The following is a 15,826-nucleotide window of genomic DNA, read 5'->3' on the forward strand; positions in this document are numbered from 1 at the left end:
GAGACAGGGAGCAGTTTATCCACGTGTCCCATTTCCCGAAAGGGTGCGGGAGAACAGGAGCCCAAAGTAATAATAACAACAGTAATATTAAATTCTGACCTTTGACCCTGATGTCCACATCCTTCTCATCACTTCCGTATTGATTGGTAGCTCTACATATATAAATTCCTTGATGTTCTGAGGTTATGTACGGAATACGAAGAAATCCAGGACCAATCTCAATATTGTTGCCATTACTGGGATTTACCCACTCTAATACAGGTGAGGGTCTTCCATCGGACATACAGCTTAATGTAATTTCATCACCTTTAGTGACTTCTACTGGAAAGCCTGACACTGTTTTGTTATTTACTGATATGGTCATGAATGTGTCTCGTGGTTTATCTGGAAAAGAGAAGAAAAAGATGAAAATAGGCAGGCATACCCACAGGATCACTGATACAGCTCCCCAACACTGCTTCAGTTAGCAGGATATCCAAACCTGGCCACATATTGTGCTCTTATCTAACTTCCAACAGTCATTTCAGAACAGGTGAATCTCTGCAGTAGAGTTGCAGCCTTGAGCTTGCTCACAGTCATGTTGTTTTGATGTACGGTCACAGTGAAATGCAGTCATTGTGTAAATATTATTTCAGCATCAAGGCAACTGGATCTGACAGTCTAAGGATATCACACAGTGTTCAGAGTACTCACAATAATGGAGATTCAAAGGTACAATTTCCTGTAATCTGATACTCACACAAAATGGTTACATTTAGAGATGAGGTTTTTAATCCATGCTCATTTTTGACCATGCACACGTACAGTCCACCATGCTGCAGTTGAACAGATGGGATGTAGAGTAACCCTCTGCTTTCCATTTTCCCATCTTTGATCCAGACCCTCCGGGGAACTGGGTTCCCTTGCCCATGACATGTCAAATTCTGTGATTCCCCCTCAATCCAGTTTTCTTGAGCCTGAAAGATCTCTGCTTTTAATGGTGCATCTGTAAAATTCATTCCAAGTAAAAAAATAAGTCATGATATTGAATGACTCCAAATTCAAATATTTTTCAAATTCTTCTGCTATTTCTTTCGAGTGCTCTGTAGATGTCATTGTTCAGAATAAAACTTGCTTCTATTTTGAAAGCCAGCGTCAGTATCAAACAGCAGTAGGCTAAATAAAACACAGGATAAAAGGCAGAATAACTTTCCCTGAATTCTGTGAAAATGCAACACTCTGAAGGCGCCTTTTGAGAAATTTCCATATTACTTTGACTTTCTGTTGGGGGTCCTGAGTAACTGAGGAAAAATTACAAATACAGGATTTACTCCCACTTGGAAATAAGTGGGCATATTAGCGAGAAGCGACATGGTTTTTGTGACAAGGAGGTCATATCTCACTAACTTGGTTGAGTTTTTTGAGGAAGTGACGAAGATGATCGATGATGGTAGGGCAGTGGCTGCTGTCTACATGGACTTCAGTAAGGTCTTTGACAAGGTCCCCAATGGCAGGCCGATACAGAAAGTAAAGTTGCACAGGTTCAGAGGTGAGCTTGCAAGATGGATAAAAAATCTGGATCGGTCATAGAAGACAGACAGGAGCAGTAGAAGTGTGCGTTTCTGAATGGAGGGCTGTGACTAGTGGCATTCCTCAGGGATCAGCATTGGGACCTTTGCTATTTATAATACGTATAAATGGTTTGGTGAAAAATGTAACTGGTCTGATTAGTAAGTTTGCCGATGACACAAAGGTTGGTGGAATTACGGCTAGCGATGGGGACCGTCAAAGAATACAGTGGGATATAGATTGGTTGGTGACTTGGGCAGAGATGGAATCTGGAAAAATGTGAGGTAATGCATTTTGAAAGGAAATCTAGATGCAAAATATACAGAAGAGTACTGATAGGCAGAGTACACAGGGTATACAGGTCACTGAAAGTGGCAACGCAAGTGGAAAAGGTAATGAACAAGGCATACAGCATGCTGACCTTCATCGGCCAGGGCACTGAGTTTGAAAACTGCAGGTAATGTTGCAGCTTTAGAGAAACTTAGTTAGGCTACATTTGGAATATTGTGTTCAATTCTGGTCGTCACACCACCAGAAGGATGTGGTGGCTTTGGAGAGGGTACAGAAAACATTTACCAGGATGTTACCTGGTGTGGAGGGCATTAGTTATGAGGAGAGGTTGAAGAAACTTGGGTTGTTCGCACCGGAACAATGGTGGTTGAGGAGCGACCTGAGAAAAGTCTATAAGATTATGAAGGGCATGGACAGAGTGGACAGTCAGGTGTGTTTTCTCAGGGTGGAAGAGTCAGTTACCAGGGGCTGTAGGTTTAAGATGTGAGGAACAAGGTTTAAGGTGATGTATGAGGCAATTTATTTTTAAATATAGAAGGGGGTGGGTGCCTGCAACTTGCTGCCGGGGAGCTAGTGGAAGCAGACAGTACGGCTACTTTTAAAGGGCATTTTGACAAATACATGAATGGGATGGGAAAAGAGGGATATGGTCCCCAGAAGGGTGGGGGGTTATAGTGGTGATGGGCAGCGTGTCGGTGCAGGTTCGGAGGGCCAAAGGGCCTGTTTCTGTACTGTAATTTTCTTTGTTCTTTGTTCTTGACCTGCAGTCTCAAGTTCTGGACCTGGAATGTCAGGACCCTTATGGACAGTCCCATCGGTGAGATACCAGAATGTCTCAGTGCTATCATTGCTCAGGAAGTCGGGTGCTATGATACTGAAATCACTGCTCTTTGTGAAACCCAGCGGGTAGGGGAAGGGTCAGCTCAGAGAACAAGGTAGCGGCTCCAGCTTCTTCTGGAAACGCAAGGCTGAAGAAGAGTGCCACATCCATGGAGTTAGCTCTGCCATTAAAAACAAACTGGTGGACCCACTGAAAGACTCCTCATGCGGAATAAGTGAGCATGAGACTCTGATTCACCCTTGCTCAGAACCAGTATGTCTCGGTATTCAGAGCATTTGCACCACCATTTGAAGCAGCAGCTGAGGACACGGAGCGATTCTCTGCCAGCCTTGACCAATCTCTCTCATGGGTCCCAACAGCTTCCTCGGTGACTTCAATGCCAGGTTTGGCAAAAGTGCAGGCCTAAGGGGAAGTAAAACTCCAACAGCACCCTTCTCCTGACCCAGTACCATGAGTAAACATCCTCATCATCAACATACTGCTCCATCAAAGGGATAGATAGAAGACAGTGTGGCTGCAGCTGTGTTCCAACACTGGCACCTCCTTGATTACCTCATCGTCAGAGCGATGGATCGGAAACACGCTAAAATCACACGCGCCATGACCACGGCTGATCAATGATGGATGGACTATTGTCTGATTGGAGTCAGGATCATCATAAATATAGCCCGCTGCAGCGGAGACAACAGAAGCAGTATTACAACAAGTTCAACATTGAGGCACTTAAAGACCCAGAAAGAAACAGCCTCATACAACCAACTGGTCTCCGCAAACCTAGCCACTTTCGGCAACACCAACTTACAGGATTCCCAACAGTCTCTGCTCTGCTCTCAAGACGGTCATCATCATTGCCTGCTGAATCTCAGTCAGCCGCTCAACCAGGAAACACCAAGACTGCTTTGATGAGAATGATTAGGGGATGAAGGGACGATCAAGTTGCAAGTGCATGGCCTTTCTGAGTGAAAACAATAATTGCACTCGGAAGAGTAAAGGCAGGCTTACATGTGACTGAAGGCTGAGACACAACAACAAGCCCACGACATAAACAACAGGTGGTGGGTGGAAAAAGCACTGGAGGCCCAATAAATGGCCAACAGCCGTGACATGCAGGGTTTGTCTGTGCTCTCAAGACCACATCAAGGCCGCAGCCCACTGCTGGACTAGGACGCAGTGATTCTTATCAAAGATAGAGAAGCCCATCAAAAAACACTGGGCGGGAATACTTCAGTGACTCCCTCAACCAGGGCTCAGTCGTCAATCTGAATGTCTTTGGTTACACTTCAGGAAGGAGGTGATTTGTCTGGCATGGAAGAGTGTCATGGTAATGGGACAAGAGATGAGGGACTTCCCTTATATGGAAACAATGAAAAGGTTTGGATTGTGCCATTCAAACAGTGAGGGCCAAGAGGGGTTCTCTCAGACATCTCCAAGGTGATGAATCAATTGTGGACAAATAAGGAGGAGTTTTTAGTGACAAAAAGATTGATAATCATCAGATACAGATTTCAGTGATAATGGGAACTGCAGATGCTGGAGAATCCAAGATAATAAAATGTGAGGCTGGATGAACACAGCAGGCCAAGTTAAATCTCAGGAGCACAAAAGCTGACGTTTTGGGCCTAGACCCTTCATCAGAGAGGGGGATGGGGTGAGGGTTCTGGAATAAATACGGAGATGCGGGGAGGCGGACCGAAGATGGAGAGAAAAGAAGATAGGTGGAGAGGAGAGTATAGGTGGGGAGGTAGGGGGGGATAGGTCAGTCCAGGGAAGACGGACAGGTCAAGGAGGTGGGATGAGGTTAGTAGGTAGGAGATGGAGGTGCGGCTTGGGATGGGAGGAAGGGATGGGTGAGAGGAAGAACACACCACCCCACCAACCTCCGGATACAACGCATCATCCTCCGACAATTCCGCCATCTACAATCCGACCCCACCACCTAAGACATTTTTCCATCCCCATCCTTGTCTGCTTTCCGGAGAGACCACTCTCTCCATGAGTCCCTTGTTCGCTCCACACTGCCCTCCAACCCCACCACACCCGGCACCTTCCCTTGCAACCGCAGGAAATGCTACACTTGCCCCCACACCTCCTCCCTCACCCCTATCCCAGGCCCCAAGATGACTTTCCATATTAAGCAGAGGTTCACCTGCACATCTGCCAATGTGGTATACTGCATCCAGTGTACCCGGTGTGGCTTCCTCTACATTGGGGAAACCAAGTGGAGGCTTGGGGACCGCTTTGCAGAACACCTCCGCTCAGTTCGCAACAAACAACTGCACCTCCCAGTCGCGAACCATTTCCACTCCCCCTCCCATTCTTTAGATGACATGTCCATCATGGGCCTCCTGCAGTGCCACAATGATGCCACCCGAAGGTTGCAGGAACAGCAACTCATATTCCGCTTGGGAACCCTGCAGCCCAATGGTATCAATGTGGACTTCACTAGCTTCAAAATCTCCCCTCCCCCCACTGCATCCCAAAACCAGCCCAGTTCGTCCCCTCCACCCACTGCATCCCAAAACCAGTCCAACCTGTCTCTGCCTCCCTAACCTGTTCTTCCTCTCACCCATCCCTTCCTCCCACCTCAGGCCGCACCTCCATTTCCTACTTAATACCTCATCCCACCTCCTTGACCTGTCCGTCTTCCCTGGACTGACCTATCCCCTCCCCACCTCCCCACCTATACTCTCCTCTCCAGCTATCTTGTTTTCTCTCCATCTTCGGTCCGCCTCCCCCTCTCTCCCTATTTATTCCAGAACCCTCACCCCATCCCCCTCTCTGCTGAAGGGTCTAGGCCCGAAACGTCAGCTTTTGTGCTCCTGAGATGCTGCTGGGCCTGCTGTAGATACAGATTTCAGGTCTTTGGCTACACACCATGAGTTCAGCAATACCCCAGCTGTGCACACAGTAGAGAGAGCTGCCCACCAGCTTAAGAACAACAGGACTGCTGGAGCAGACGGTCACCCACCCACCCCACCCCCACTGAGGCATTGAAGTGCAGGTGTAAAGAGCTCTTGCTGCAGCTCCATGCCCTTGTCTGCCTTGTCTGAAACAAGGAGAACATCCCAGGAGAGCTCTGAGACGCCACAGTCGTGAGCATTTTCAACAAAGGGCAACTACAGGGCAGTCTCCCTGCTGTTGATGCCAAGGTCCTCCTGAACTGTCTCGTCCCTGTGGCTGAGAAACTCCTCCTGGGAGACTCAGTGTGAGAATCCTAATGATAATGGAATGGTATGGGTTAGATGGGCTTCAGATTGATTTCACAGGTCGGTGCAACATCGAGGGCCGAAGGGCCTGCACTGCGCTGTAATGTCCTATGCTCTGTGTTTCAGCCATGGAGGGGCCACAGTGTGCATGATTCTCACTGTGTGACAGCTACAGGAGAAATGCAGAGAACAGAACCTATCCCTGTAGGTGCTGCCTTTGACCTTACAAAGGCCTTTCACAACATCAATCGCGAAGCATTTTGAAGTGTCCTTCTCCACTTCGGTTGTACCACGAAGTTAGTCTCTGGCCCTTTCCTGCTCAGCGATGATATGGAAATTATTTGCCCAAGATCGTCCAACGTGGAGGAAGAGCAATTGGGAAGGCATCGAACACCTTGAGACTTGTGCTGTTCAAAAATGGAAGCTGGGCGAAAGCAGTGAAAACAGAGTGTGCAGTCACACCAATGCCTGGCCGTGGCAGAGAGTGGAAGAATGTCATCTGCTAAGGACCACCAATGATGATGATGATGGATGTTGTGGGATGTGTTTGAGGATACTTGCCTCCATGGTTACACTTCAGGAAGGAGGTGATTTGTCTGGCATGGAAGAGTGTCATGATATTGGGACAAGAGATGAGGGACTTCCCTTATATGGAAACAATGAAAAGGTTTGGATTGTGCCATTCAAACAGTGAGGGCCAAGAGGGGTTCTCTCAGACATCTCCAAGGTGATGAATCAATTGTGGACAAATAAGGAGGAGTTTTTAGTGGCAAAAGGATTGATAACCATTAGATACTGATTTCAGGTGATTAGAAAAGGAAAGAGTGAGATGTGATTGCTTTTTCAAAGAAAGCAATTGATTTTTTTCTCGAATTAACTGCCTGTAATGATGGTGGAAGCAGATGCACTTCTGACTCTCATCAGAGAGAGTGAGAGACAAATATTTGAAAGAGAAACACTACAGTGTACATGCTCACATAGTTACAGTCTGTTGCACATTGCACTGGGGTAATAATGGACAGTGTCCTCACCTGGGGATCTCTGTCCCTTTGGCCTCTGTGAGAACAGGGCAGTCTCTGTGTGAGGAGACCAAATCAATTTGGTTAGGACCAAGAGGAGAGTCGGTATGAGAATTTCACTGGTGTCCATTTTGACAAAAAATCCCAATGACCTTTCATGAGGTAAATAATGCTACTTACACAGGACATGGAGGGTTCCAACCTGTTGTTTAATAACAGGGCTGGTTATTGACTGATCTTGAAGTTTCAGTTCAGCTTCACAGATAAACTGCTGTCCATCCAGCTTTGCTTGAGCCTGTACTGTATGAGAGATAGTGAGCCCAGTACTGCTCGATCCTTTCGCTAATATGTCATTTTCTTTCTTCAGTCTGAGTTCAAGATCCCCTGAGACATTTAATACATGGCACGTAATGTTAACCAGATTTCCTTCATGGCTGGTTGGTATTTGGATTTCAGGGGAAGAGAAAACTAAAAACAAGAGACAGAAACTGTTAGAAACATTCCTTTGTCCTGTGGTCCCTCAGTGTGAGGTTAATAACAGTCACACAAAGGCAGACAGCAATTAGTCCTTCTTGCTCAGCCCCTACTTCATTGCTGTATCAGGATGGTGTACAAAGCCCTATAGCATCTTTCAGTGTTCCTTCAGTATTCCAAATATCTAACACAACATTCATTCCTGACCCAAACTGACCAAAGCTATTGTAATATTTATTCTGCTCATTTCAGTTTGTAGAATCCTAAAATCTGTGTTTAGTTAAATTGTTCTCAGGGTTTAAGCATTTAACATCTGTCCTTGGTGAGTTTACTGTAAGTGGTTCACTCCAGAGGATATGTGCTAATGAAACAGTGGAACTGCTCTCAGAGATAATTCTCTGGCTGTGAAACACTTTGAAAATCCCTGAGAATGAGAAAGGGACTACAGGAATGTACAATTCTTCTTTCATTTGGTCTTGTGGTAACTTGTGTTTGCAACTTTTGAAACGACATTTGTCAGTATTAAAGATTAGACAGTGGTCAATGTATTTACTGGTAGCTGCTTCTCTATTGTTTAAAGTGATGAAAGTTCTGACACGTTGCAATGTTGACAGTGATGAACTATCAGAATGTTGCTGAATGGTAAGCCACCCCAGCCCTCCCCCCACAACCAGAATCCTTACCGTACACCTCAATGAAGACCGTGTGATTCTTTGAGGGAACTGATGGATACTTCTCAAAATCAGCCATACAGACAACTTCGATCAGACCAGTTTCCTGCGGTGTCCACGCTGCTGTTGATTGGACAGTGTTAGAATTTGGCCTTGTGGTAACTGAGTTCAGTTCCTCACCATCCTGAAACCATCGTACTCTCATCTTCTCAACTGGATAGACATCTGAGACCTCACATGTTAATATGACCTCTTGCTTCACTTCTTTGGGCCTTTTGTCCAGGATTCTAGGCTGATCCATGAAAGCTGTAATACAGACAAGAAATCCACTTCATTTTAATTTGCTGCGGTGTATTTTAGTTTTTAATGGACAGTGTGGAAAAGGGAGCAATGCAGGTATTGGACAATACATCACCCCAGGGATTTACCACATTCACCCATAGTGAGGAAACTGGAGTCATCTGCAGGAGATTATATCGCACTATAAGAAGGATCTGCTAATGCCGATCATGGGATGTGACTGGTAAATTTGTCACAGCTTTTCTTATTCATTCACAGGGTGAGGGCGTTGCTGGCTGGGCAGCAACTACTGCCCATCCCTAATTGCCCAGAGGGCAGTTAAGAGTCAGCCACATTGCTGTAGGTCTGAAGTCACATGTCAGCCAGACCAGGTAAGGGTGGCAGTTTCCTTCCCTAAAGGACCAGATGGGTTTTTCTGACAATTAACAATAGACTCATGAACACCATTGGAATCTTAAATTGTTTTTACTGAATTCAAATTCCACCATGGCAAAATTCGAACCCAGAACATGAACTAGATGTCTGGATTAATGGTCTAGCAATTTTGTGGGTAAAGATTATTCTCAGAAACCTCACTCTAGCTTTAGCATCAATTCCCTTAGCAAAATTTGTTTTACCTCAGATTGTTTCACTTAAAGTCAAGATGTTTTGGAATACAATCCCATTATAAAGTGAAAGACACCCTATTTCTGTGTTTGCCTTACCTATACAAGTTCATATATTTTACCCCATTTTTCGGTGGGCCTGTAGTCTTCCACCTGCTACACTGCAGTGGAGTAGTAGGGGCGAAGATCAATGCAAATATTCTTCAGAAATAACAATCTCAAATATTTCATCAGTAACTCCTCCAGGCTGATGCTAAATTTAATATAGGGGATGATGGTGATGTCAAGTATCCACTTATCTTTTATTAACTGTTTAGCAAGCTCCTCGAAAAGCTGATTAAAAGGCCAGGACAGGTCAAACAGCTTGGTGCAAGCTAATACATAGTTGTTGGAGACAATACTGGGTGCTATTCATCATGCTGATGATTGTAATAACTCAGGAAACCTAACTGGAAAGGAATATCCTTTCATTGTTGAACACCAAACTAGAGCCGCTACTGATGGGGTACGTGGGCTACTTCCAATCCAGAACAGACAATTCCTCATTGATATTCTCCTGATCAAACTGGTTGGAGATGTTACAACACAACTCTGGAGCAGGTACAACTTGAAAACTGGGCCTCCTGGACTAGAGGTAAGGATACTCCACTGCACCACAAGGCAATGAGTTCCAGTTAGGCAGGCCATTGCCTCTTACCAGGGCAGCTCATACTCAACAAGCTCCATGACGGGATTAATTAGTGATTCCCATGAACCTTGTAGGGTTATCACAATGATGAATAACATTATTTAATTATGGAATTCATGTGTGTTGTCTGATTTCCCACTTCTCTGCACCATAAGTCTGCTAGCCCTCCTGATCTCCTGCCTTCAGTGCTGCTGACTGCTTTCAAGGCTCGTGCTTAGCAGTAAGTTCCCATGTGATGTTAAGTTGGGGCAGAATCTGCTACTGGTTCAGTTATGGAATCTGCAATTTATGTGCTTTGTGTCAGCGTGTGGCATGAGATTAGGACCTGGAAGTGACCTCGGTATTAGAAATGACAAAGCACATGAATTCTGGGCTCCCTGACTAAACTAATAGTAGCCTCTGCTCCCACTTAATGTTCCCAGATTGAAAATCAAGCCTCAGGAATCAGACTGGGCCTTGGATATCTTTTGGAGTCAAGTTATTCAGACTTAGTTTGGTTAAAAAAGAGAGTTATCACAAAATGATTGTAGACCCTCACTATCAAACTCTGATGAAGGGTCTAGGCCCGAAACGTCAGCTTTTGTGCTCCTGAGATGCTGCTTGGCCTGCTGTGTTCATCCAGCTCCACACTTTGTTATCTTGGATTCTCCAGCATCTGCAGGTCCCATTAGCTCTTTACACATGCTCTGGCTGACTTAAAGTGAACATTTACATCTCCTGTATATTTGCACCATAATCCCAAGAAAAGTTTTCTTTTGTTTGCAATATCTTGTGCAGCTGGAACTTACAGTAGGTTTGCAGAGTGACAGAGGAGTTTGTGATTGACATTGTGGTGTTAGAGCCCAAGTCCACTTCAGCCAAGCAGGTGTACTCCTGTCCATCATCTGATAGACTTGCAGTGAAATTGAAGACATTTCTCAACCTGTTATCTTCATCCGGAAGACCTTGTCCTTCTCTAGAATTTCTCTGAACAATCTCACTCCCTCTCAACCATGTGAGAATGAGTTTGTTGTTTGGGTAGACTCTTGGTCCGATGCACTGCAGACTATATCTCCTGTTAACCTCCAGCACTTCAGGGAGTGATGTAATGTTTATCTCTCGATCTGTTAAAGGAGAATCACAGTTAATAGGATTCACAGAAATAGTGCACCTATGGATTCTGTTCCACCTCCTCACACATTTATTCACGTGCATAAGAGGTGTAAGTATGTATATATATTCATTCAACAAGAAGTTACTGAAATACCTCCACACAGGCTGATATCCTGTCACCAAACGACCCTTTATTTAGACATGGAGAGTCCTTGGTACTGATTCACCTTCCTCAGAGACTGTTCTCAGGGTGAACAGAGCCTCTGACAACAGTGTGGAGATGGAGGAATACAGCAGGCCAGGCAGCATCAGAGGAGCAGGAAAGTTGGTGTTTCAGTTTAGGACCCTTCTTCGGAAGTGGGGAGCTCGGAAAAAAATGGAGAGAGGAGGGTTGGGGCTGGGGAAGGTAGGTGGGATGGTGATAGGTGTGTGCAGATAAGCAGTATTGGGAATTGGTCAGTGAGGTGGGAGGGGTGGATAAGTAGGAGACAGGATGGACAGGTTGTGTCAGGTCAAGGAGGTGAGGATGAGAGGGAGCGTTGAACTGGGGATGGAGCCATGGTGGAGGTGGGGGGGAGGGTGTGTGAGGGTGGGGGAGATGTTAAAACTGGTGAATTCCATGTTTAGGCCATCAGGCTGTAAGCTCCTGAGGTGGAATATGAGGTGCTGCTCCTCCAGTTTGTGGGTGGTGTCATTGTGACAAGGAGGAGGCCCAGGATGGACATGTCACCCAGGGAATGGGAGGGGGAATTAAAATAATTGGTGGCTGGAAGGTGTTGTTGTTTGTCACACACAGAGCGCAGATGCTCTACAAAATGGTCTCTAAGTCTTCGCTTGGTCTCACCGATGTACAGGAGGCCACATCAGGAGCAGCGGGTACAGGAGACCAAGTTGACGGATATGAATGTGAATCCCTACTGGATATGAAAGATTTGCTTTGGGCCTTGAAAGGAGGTGAGTGGGTCAGTGTAGGGGCAGGTGTAGCACTTCCTGCAGTTGCAGGAAAAGATGCTGAGGGGTATGGAGCGGATGGGGGAGTCACAGAGAGAGCAGTCCCTACGAAGAGCAGATAGGGGTGGGAGGGACATATCTCTTTGGTTGTGGGGTCAGATTATAGGTGGTGGAAGTGGCATAGGATGATACGTTGGATACAGAGGTTAGTGTTGTGTGAGGACAAGGGGGATTCTGTCTTTGTTTTTGTTGGGGGAAGGGAGTTTGAGGGCAGAAGTGTGGGAAATGCAAGATACGTGGCTGAGGGCATTTTCGAGTTCTAGAGGAGGGAGTTTCAGTCCTGGAAATAGGAGGACATCTGGGATGTCTGGGAGTAGGATGTTCCATCTTGGGAGCAGGTGTGGCAGAGGTGGAGGATTTGGGAGTCTTGCAGGAGGGTGGGTGTAGTCTAGGTAGCTGTGGGAGTCGGGCTTGAAATAGATGTTGGATTTGAGGCAGTTACCAAAGAGGTTTAGGAAGGAGAGGTAGCAATCAGAGATGGTCCAGGTAAACTTTAGGTTTGGGTGAAAGATGTTAATAAAGTTGATGAACTGTCCAAACTCCTCATGGAAGCACTAGGCAGCACCAATACAGTCATCAATGTAACGGAGGAAGAGGTGGGGTTTGGGGCCTGTGTAGGTGCGGAAGACGGACTGTTCCACGTAACCTACAAAGAGGCAGGCATAGCTTGGGCCCATGCAGGTACCCATGGCCACCACCTTTGTCTGCAGGAAGTGGGAGGAATTGAAGGAGAACTTGTTAAGGGTAAGGACGAGTTCGGTTAGGTGGGATAAGGGTGTTGGTGGAGGGGGACTGGTTTGGCCTGAGGGAGTGGAAGAAGTGGAGGGGTTTTAGACCATCTGCATGGGAATTGCAATTATATAGGGACTGAACGTCCATGGTGAAGATGAGGTGCTGGGGGCCAGGGAATCAGAGGTTTTGGAGGAGGCGGAGGATGTGGGTGGTGTCACGGATGTAGGTGGGGTGTTCCTGGACCAAGGGGGAGAAAACAGAATCAAGGCAAGCGGAGATGAGTTCGGTGGGACAGGAGCAGGTGGAGACAATGGGTCGACCAGGACAGTCGGATTTATGGATTTTGGGAAGGAGACAGAAGCGAGCAGTATGGGGTTTTGGAAAGATGAGTTTGGAGGCTGTGGGCAGGAGGTCTCCTGCGGTGATGAGGTTATGGATGGTCTGGGATGCGATGGTTGGTGGTCAGGGTTGAAGTCACAATCAAGGGGGCGGTAGGAGGATGTTGAAGAGATGGCGTCTGGCCTCAGCAATGTAGAGGTCAGTGTGCCATACTACAACTGTGCTTCCCTTGTCCACGGGTTTTATGGTGAGGTTGGGATTAGAGCAGAGGGCAGCATGTTCTGCGGGGGAGAGGTTAGAGTGGGTGAGAGGGGTGGAGAGGTTGAGGCGATCAATGTTGTGATGGCAGTTGGAGATGAGGTTGAGGGAGGGTGGGAGGCCTTGGGGTGGTGTTCAGGAGGGTAGGGTGTGTTGGAGGTGGGAGAAAGGGTCAGTAGAGGATGGGTTAGACTCACAGTTAAAGAAATAGGCATGAAGGCAGAGGCAGCAGAAAAAAAACTGTTCAACATTCAGGCATGAACGGTATTCATTGATGTGTGGGTGGAGGGGGATGAAGGTGAGTCCTTCACTGAGTATTGACTGCTCATCCTCAGTGAGGAGGAGGCCCAAGGTGGGGGTAAAGACCCAGCAGGGCTGGGGCTAGGTTTCGATGTTGGGGTGGAGACTGCCTTGGGAACAGAAGTGATGTCAGTGGCAGTGGAAGTGGTGTGGGTTGGTGTGAGCAGAAGAGGCTGAGGTGACTGCATGGTTAATGACGCCAGGCACATTGAGAGGGAAGTCCTGGGTAGGGTTGAGGACTGGGGGAGGGGGGTGTGGAAGGTGCCCGTGCTTGGTGGTAAGCACAGGTAAGTTTAGTGTACTTCGGGTTTTTAATGTCAGATAGGGTGGAGAAAAAGCATGGGTTGAGGGTGTGGATCCTGCGCAGAACGAAAAACAGAAGAGCTTCCATGCAGATAACCAGGTGTAGAGCTGGATGAGCACAGCAGGCCAAGCAGGAAGGCGGATGTTTCAGGCCTAGACCCTGGGAGAGGCTGGCTCTGAGTTGGAGTAAAGTTGGTTGCAGTGCTAGAAGATACCAGCACATTGCTGAGAGTGTGTACTGGAGGGTCCGTAGAGGAAACTGCTTTTGCAGACTCTGAATGCTCTGTAGGTAGAGGTTGTCGCAGTTTGGGCCAAACTGGGATGGTCTGGATGTAATCTGGAGTCCATTGGGGATGATCCAGCTGTGAAGGCTAGTACTGAGGAAGGAGATGTGGCTATAGTAATGGGTTTGTTTCAGTATGTGGTTGAAGAGTGTCAGGGCAGAGGAGATTACCAGAGGGTCATTTTTGAGGAAATGTCACTCAACCCAAAACGTGAACTGTGTTTTCTCTCCACTGCTGAGCTTTTCCAGCAATTTCTGTTTTTGTTTCTGATTTCCAGCATCTGCAGAGCTTTCAGTCTCTGTGAGGTCCACCTGGGTGACCTTGTTACAACCACTGTATCCATCCTCCTCTGAGGCCGGTTACTTCTTTTCTTGTAGCTCCTCCTGGACCACTTATAGCACTGAGTCAGGTTTCTCCAACTCTGCCTCTGATACAGATAAAGTGTAACGCATAGTAGCTCATCTCTTGCACCTGGAGCATCACAGAAGAAATTTATTGCTCTCTTCAGGCAGCAAGGACATTGAGGCAGTGACATCTACCACAGACTCCATGGTTGAACATACCTGATGGAGAGGGAGACCCCATGGGATCCCAAACAATCAGACAGGCAGTTGAGGAGCTGGGCACATTTTGTTCTTGGATAACAAAGTGTGGAGCTGGATGAACACAACAGGCCAAGCAACATCTTAGGAGCACAAAAGCTGACGTTTCGGGCCTAGAACCTTTCGTATTCCTAAGATGCTGCTTGGCCTGCTGTGTTCATCCAGCTCCACACTTTGTTACCTTGGATTCTCCAGCATCTGCAGTTCCTACTATCTCTGATCACATTTTGCTCCTGCACCATTTGAGAGTTTGCAGTTTTCATGTGGCCCACATGCGTGTTCAGGACCATCACACCTACCGAAACTTTATACCTCATAGTACCTGACGTCATGTTGACCATGCTCGTTACCCATGCAGCACCATTCTGGGGTTCCTACGCCAAACCCTCTCCCCTGAAGTAAACAGTCTGTCTTGCTTAGTGGAGTCTTATGTTCGACCTTGGTATTCCTGATGCTGTTTCATCCTACCCCAAGGTCCAGGAAGATCAGATTTAACTTGGTGTGGAGACTTCTCCCTGTTAACAACACTGCTGGATCTACCCTTGTATTTGCATGAGGCCTGGTCCTATAATCAACTTGGAACTGGGACAATTTGGTATCGCGTGAAGCTTTAGGCTGTTTCTTTAAGTTTGCCTTCAATGTTTGGACTGCTCTTTCTGCGAATCATTGGACAATGCAGTTTGCAGCTGTCCTTATATGATGAATACCATTCAACTTTAGTAAATACCCAAATTCCCCAATGCTAAACGATTGCATGTTATCTGTGACCATCACTGCTGTTAATCCATGTTTTGTAAAAGATGCATGCGTTTTTTTTAATTGTCATCCCTGTGTTTGACAAATGAACTCTATGCACATCAAGCAACTTTGAGTGGGCATGCACAATGATTAAGAGCATTCAGCCAACGAAAGGACCTTCAAAGTTGAAGTGTAACTGATTCCAGGGTTTATCCGGCCATTCCCACAAATATGGGGGAACATCTGGTGGTAATTTTTGTTCTTGTTGGCACTGCAGGCACTGGCCTACCAAAGCAGCTATGTCTGCATCTAATCCTCCCCACCAGACATAATGTCTCATCGACATCTTCATTTTGGAAACCCCTGGATGACCCTGGTGGAGTTCAGCTGGTACCTGGTGCTGACTGTTGCTCAGGACAATCACTCTTACTCCCCAGAGTCTGGTATTGGTCAGCTGGAACTGAAAGTGTGCCTGGAACGTTTAAAATCAGAGCGGGCTCTTCCTGTAATGGCTCAATGCATCC

The 15,826-nt window shown here is 46.7% G+C and overlaps 1 protein-coding gene across 2 annotated transcripts in view; it reads right to left on the bottom strand.

Moving 5' to 3' along the window:
- Positions 1 to 15,826, bottom strand: part of LOC125447613 (intercellular adhesion molecule 1-like) — a 35,950-nt gene that overhangs the window by 3,623 nt on the left and 16,501 nt on the right. Inside the window, exons 3-7 of one of the 2 annotated variants that reach the window (XM_059639798.1) lie at positions 10,432 to 10,746; positions 8,063 to 8,356; positions 7,086 to 7,373; positions 740 to 985; positions 100 to 384 (exon numbers count right to left, since the gene is read on the bottom strand). In XM_059639798.1, the coding sequence (XP_059495781.1) occupies positions 100 to 384; positions 740 to 985; positions 7,086 to 7,373; positions 8,063 to 8,356; positions 10,432 to 10,746 (1,428 nt within the window). The remainder of the gene's footprint in view (positions 1 to 99; positions 385 to 739; positions 986 to 7,085; positions 7,374 to 8,062; positions 8,357 to 10,431; positions 10,747 to 15,826) is intronic. The other variant, XM_059639799.1, reaches the window with a different exon arrangement.

This window comes from Stegostoma tigrinum, chromosome 35 (assembly GCF_030684315.1).
Source record: "Stegostoma tigrinum isolate sSteTig4 chromosome 35, sSteTig4.hap1, whole genome shotgun sequence".
In the NCBI taxonomy this organism is placed as follows: domain Eukaryota; kingdom Metazoa; phylum Chordata; class Chondrichthyes; order Orectolobiformes; family Stegostomatidae; genus Stegostoma; species Stegostoma tigrinum.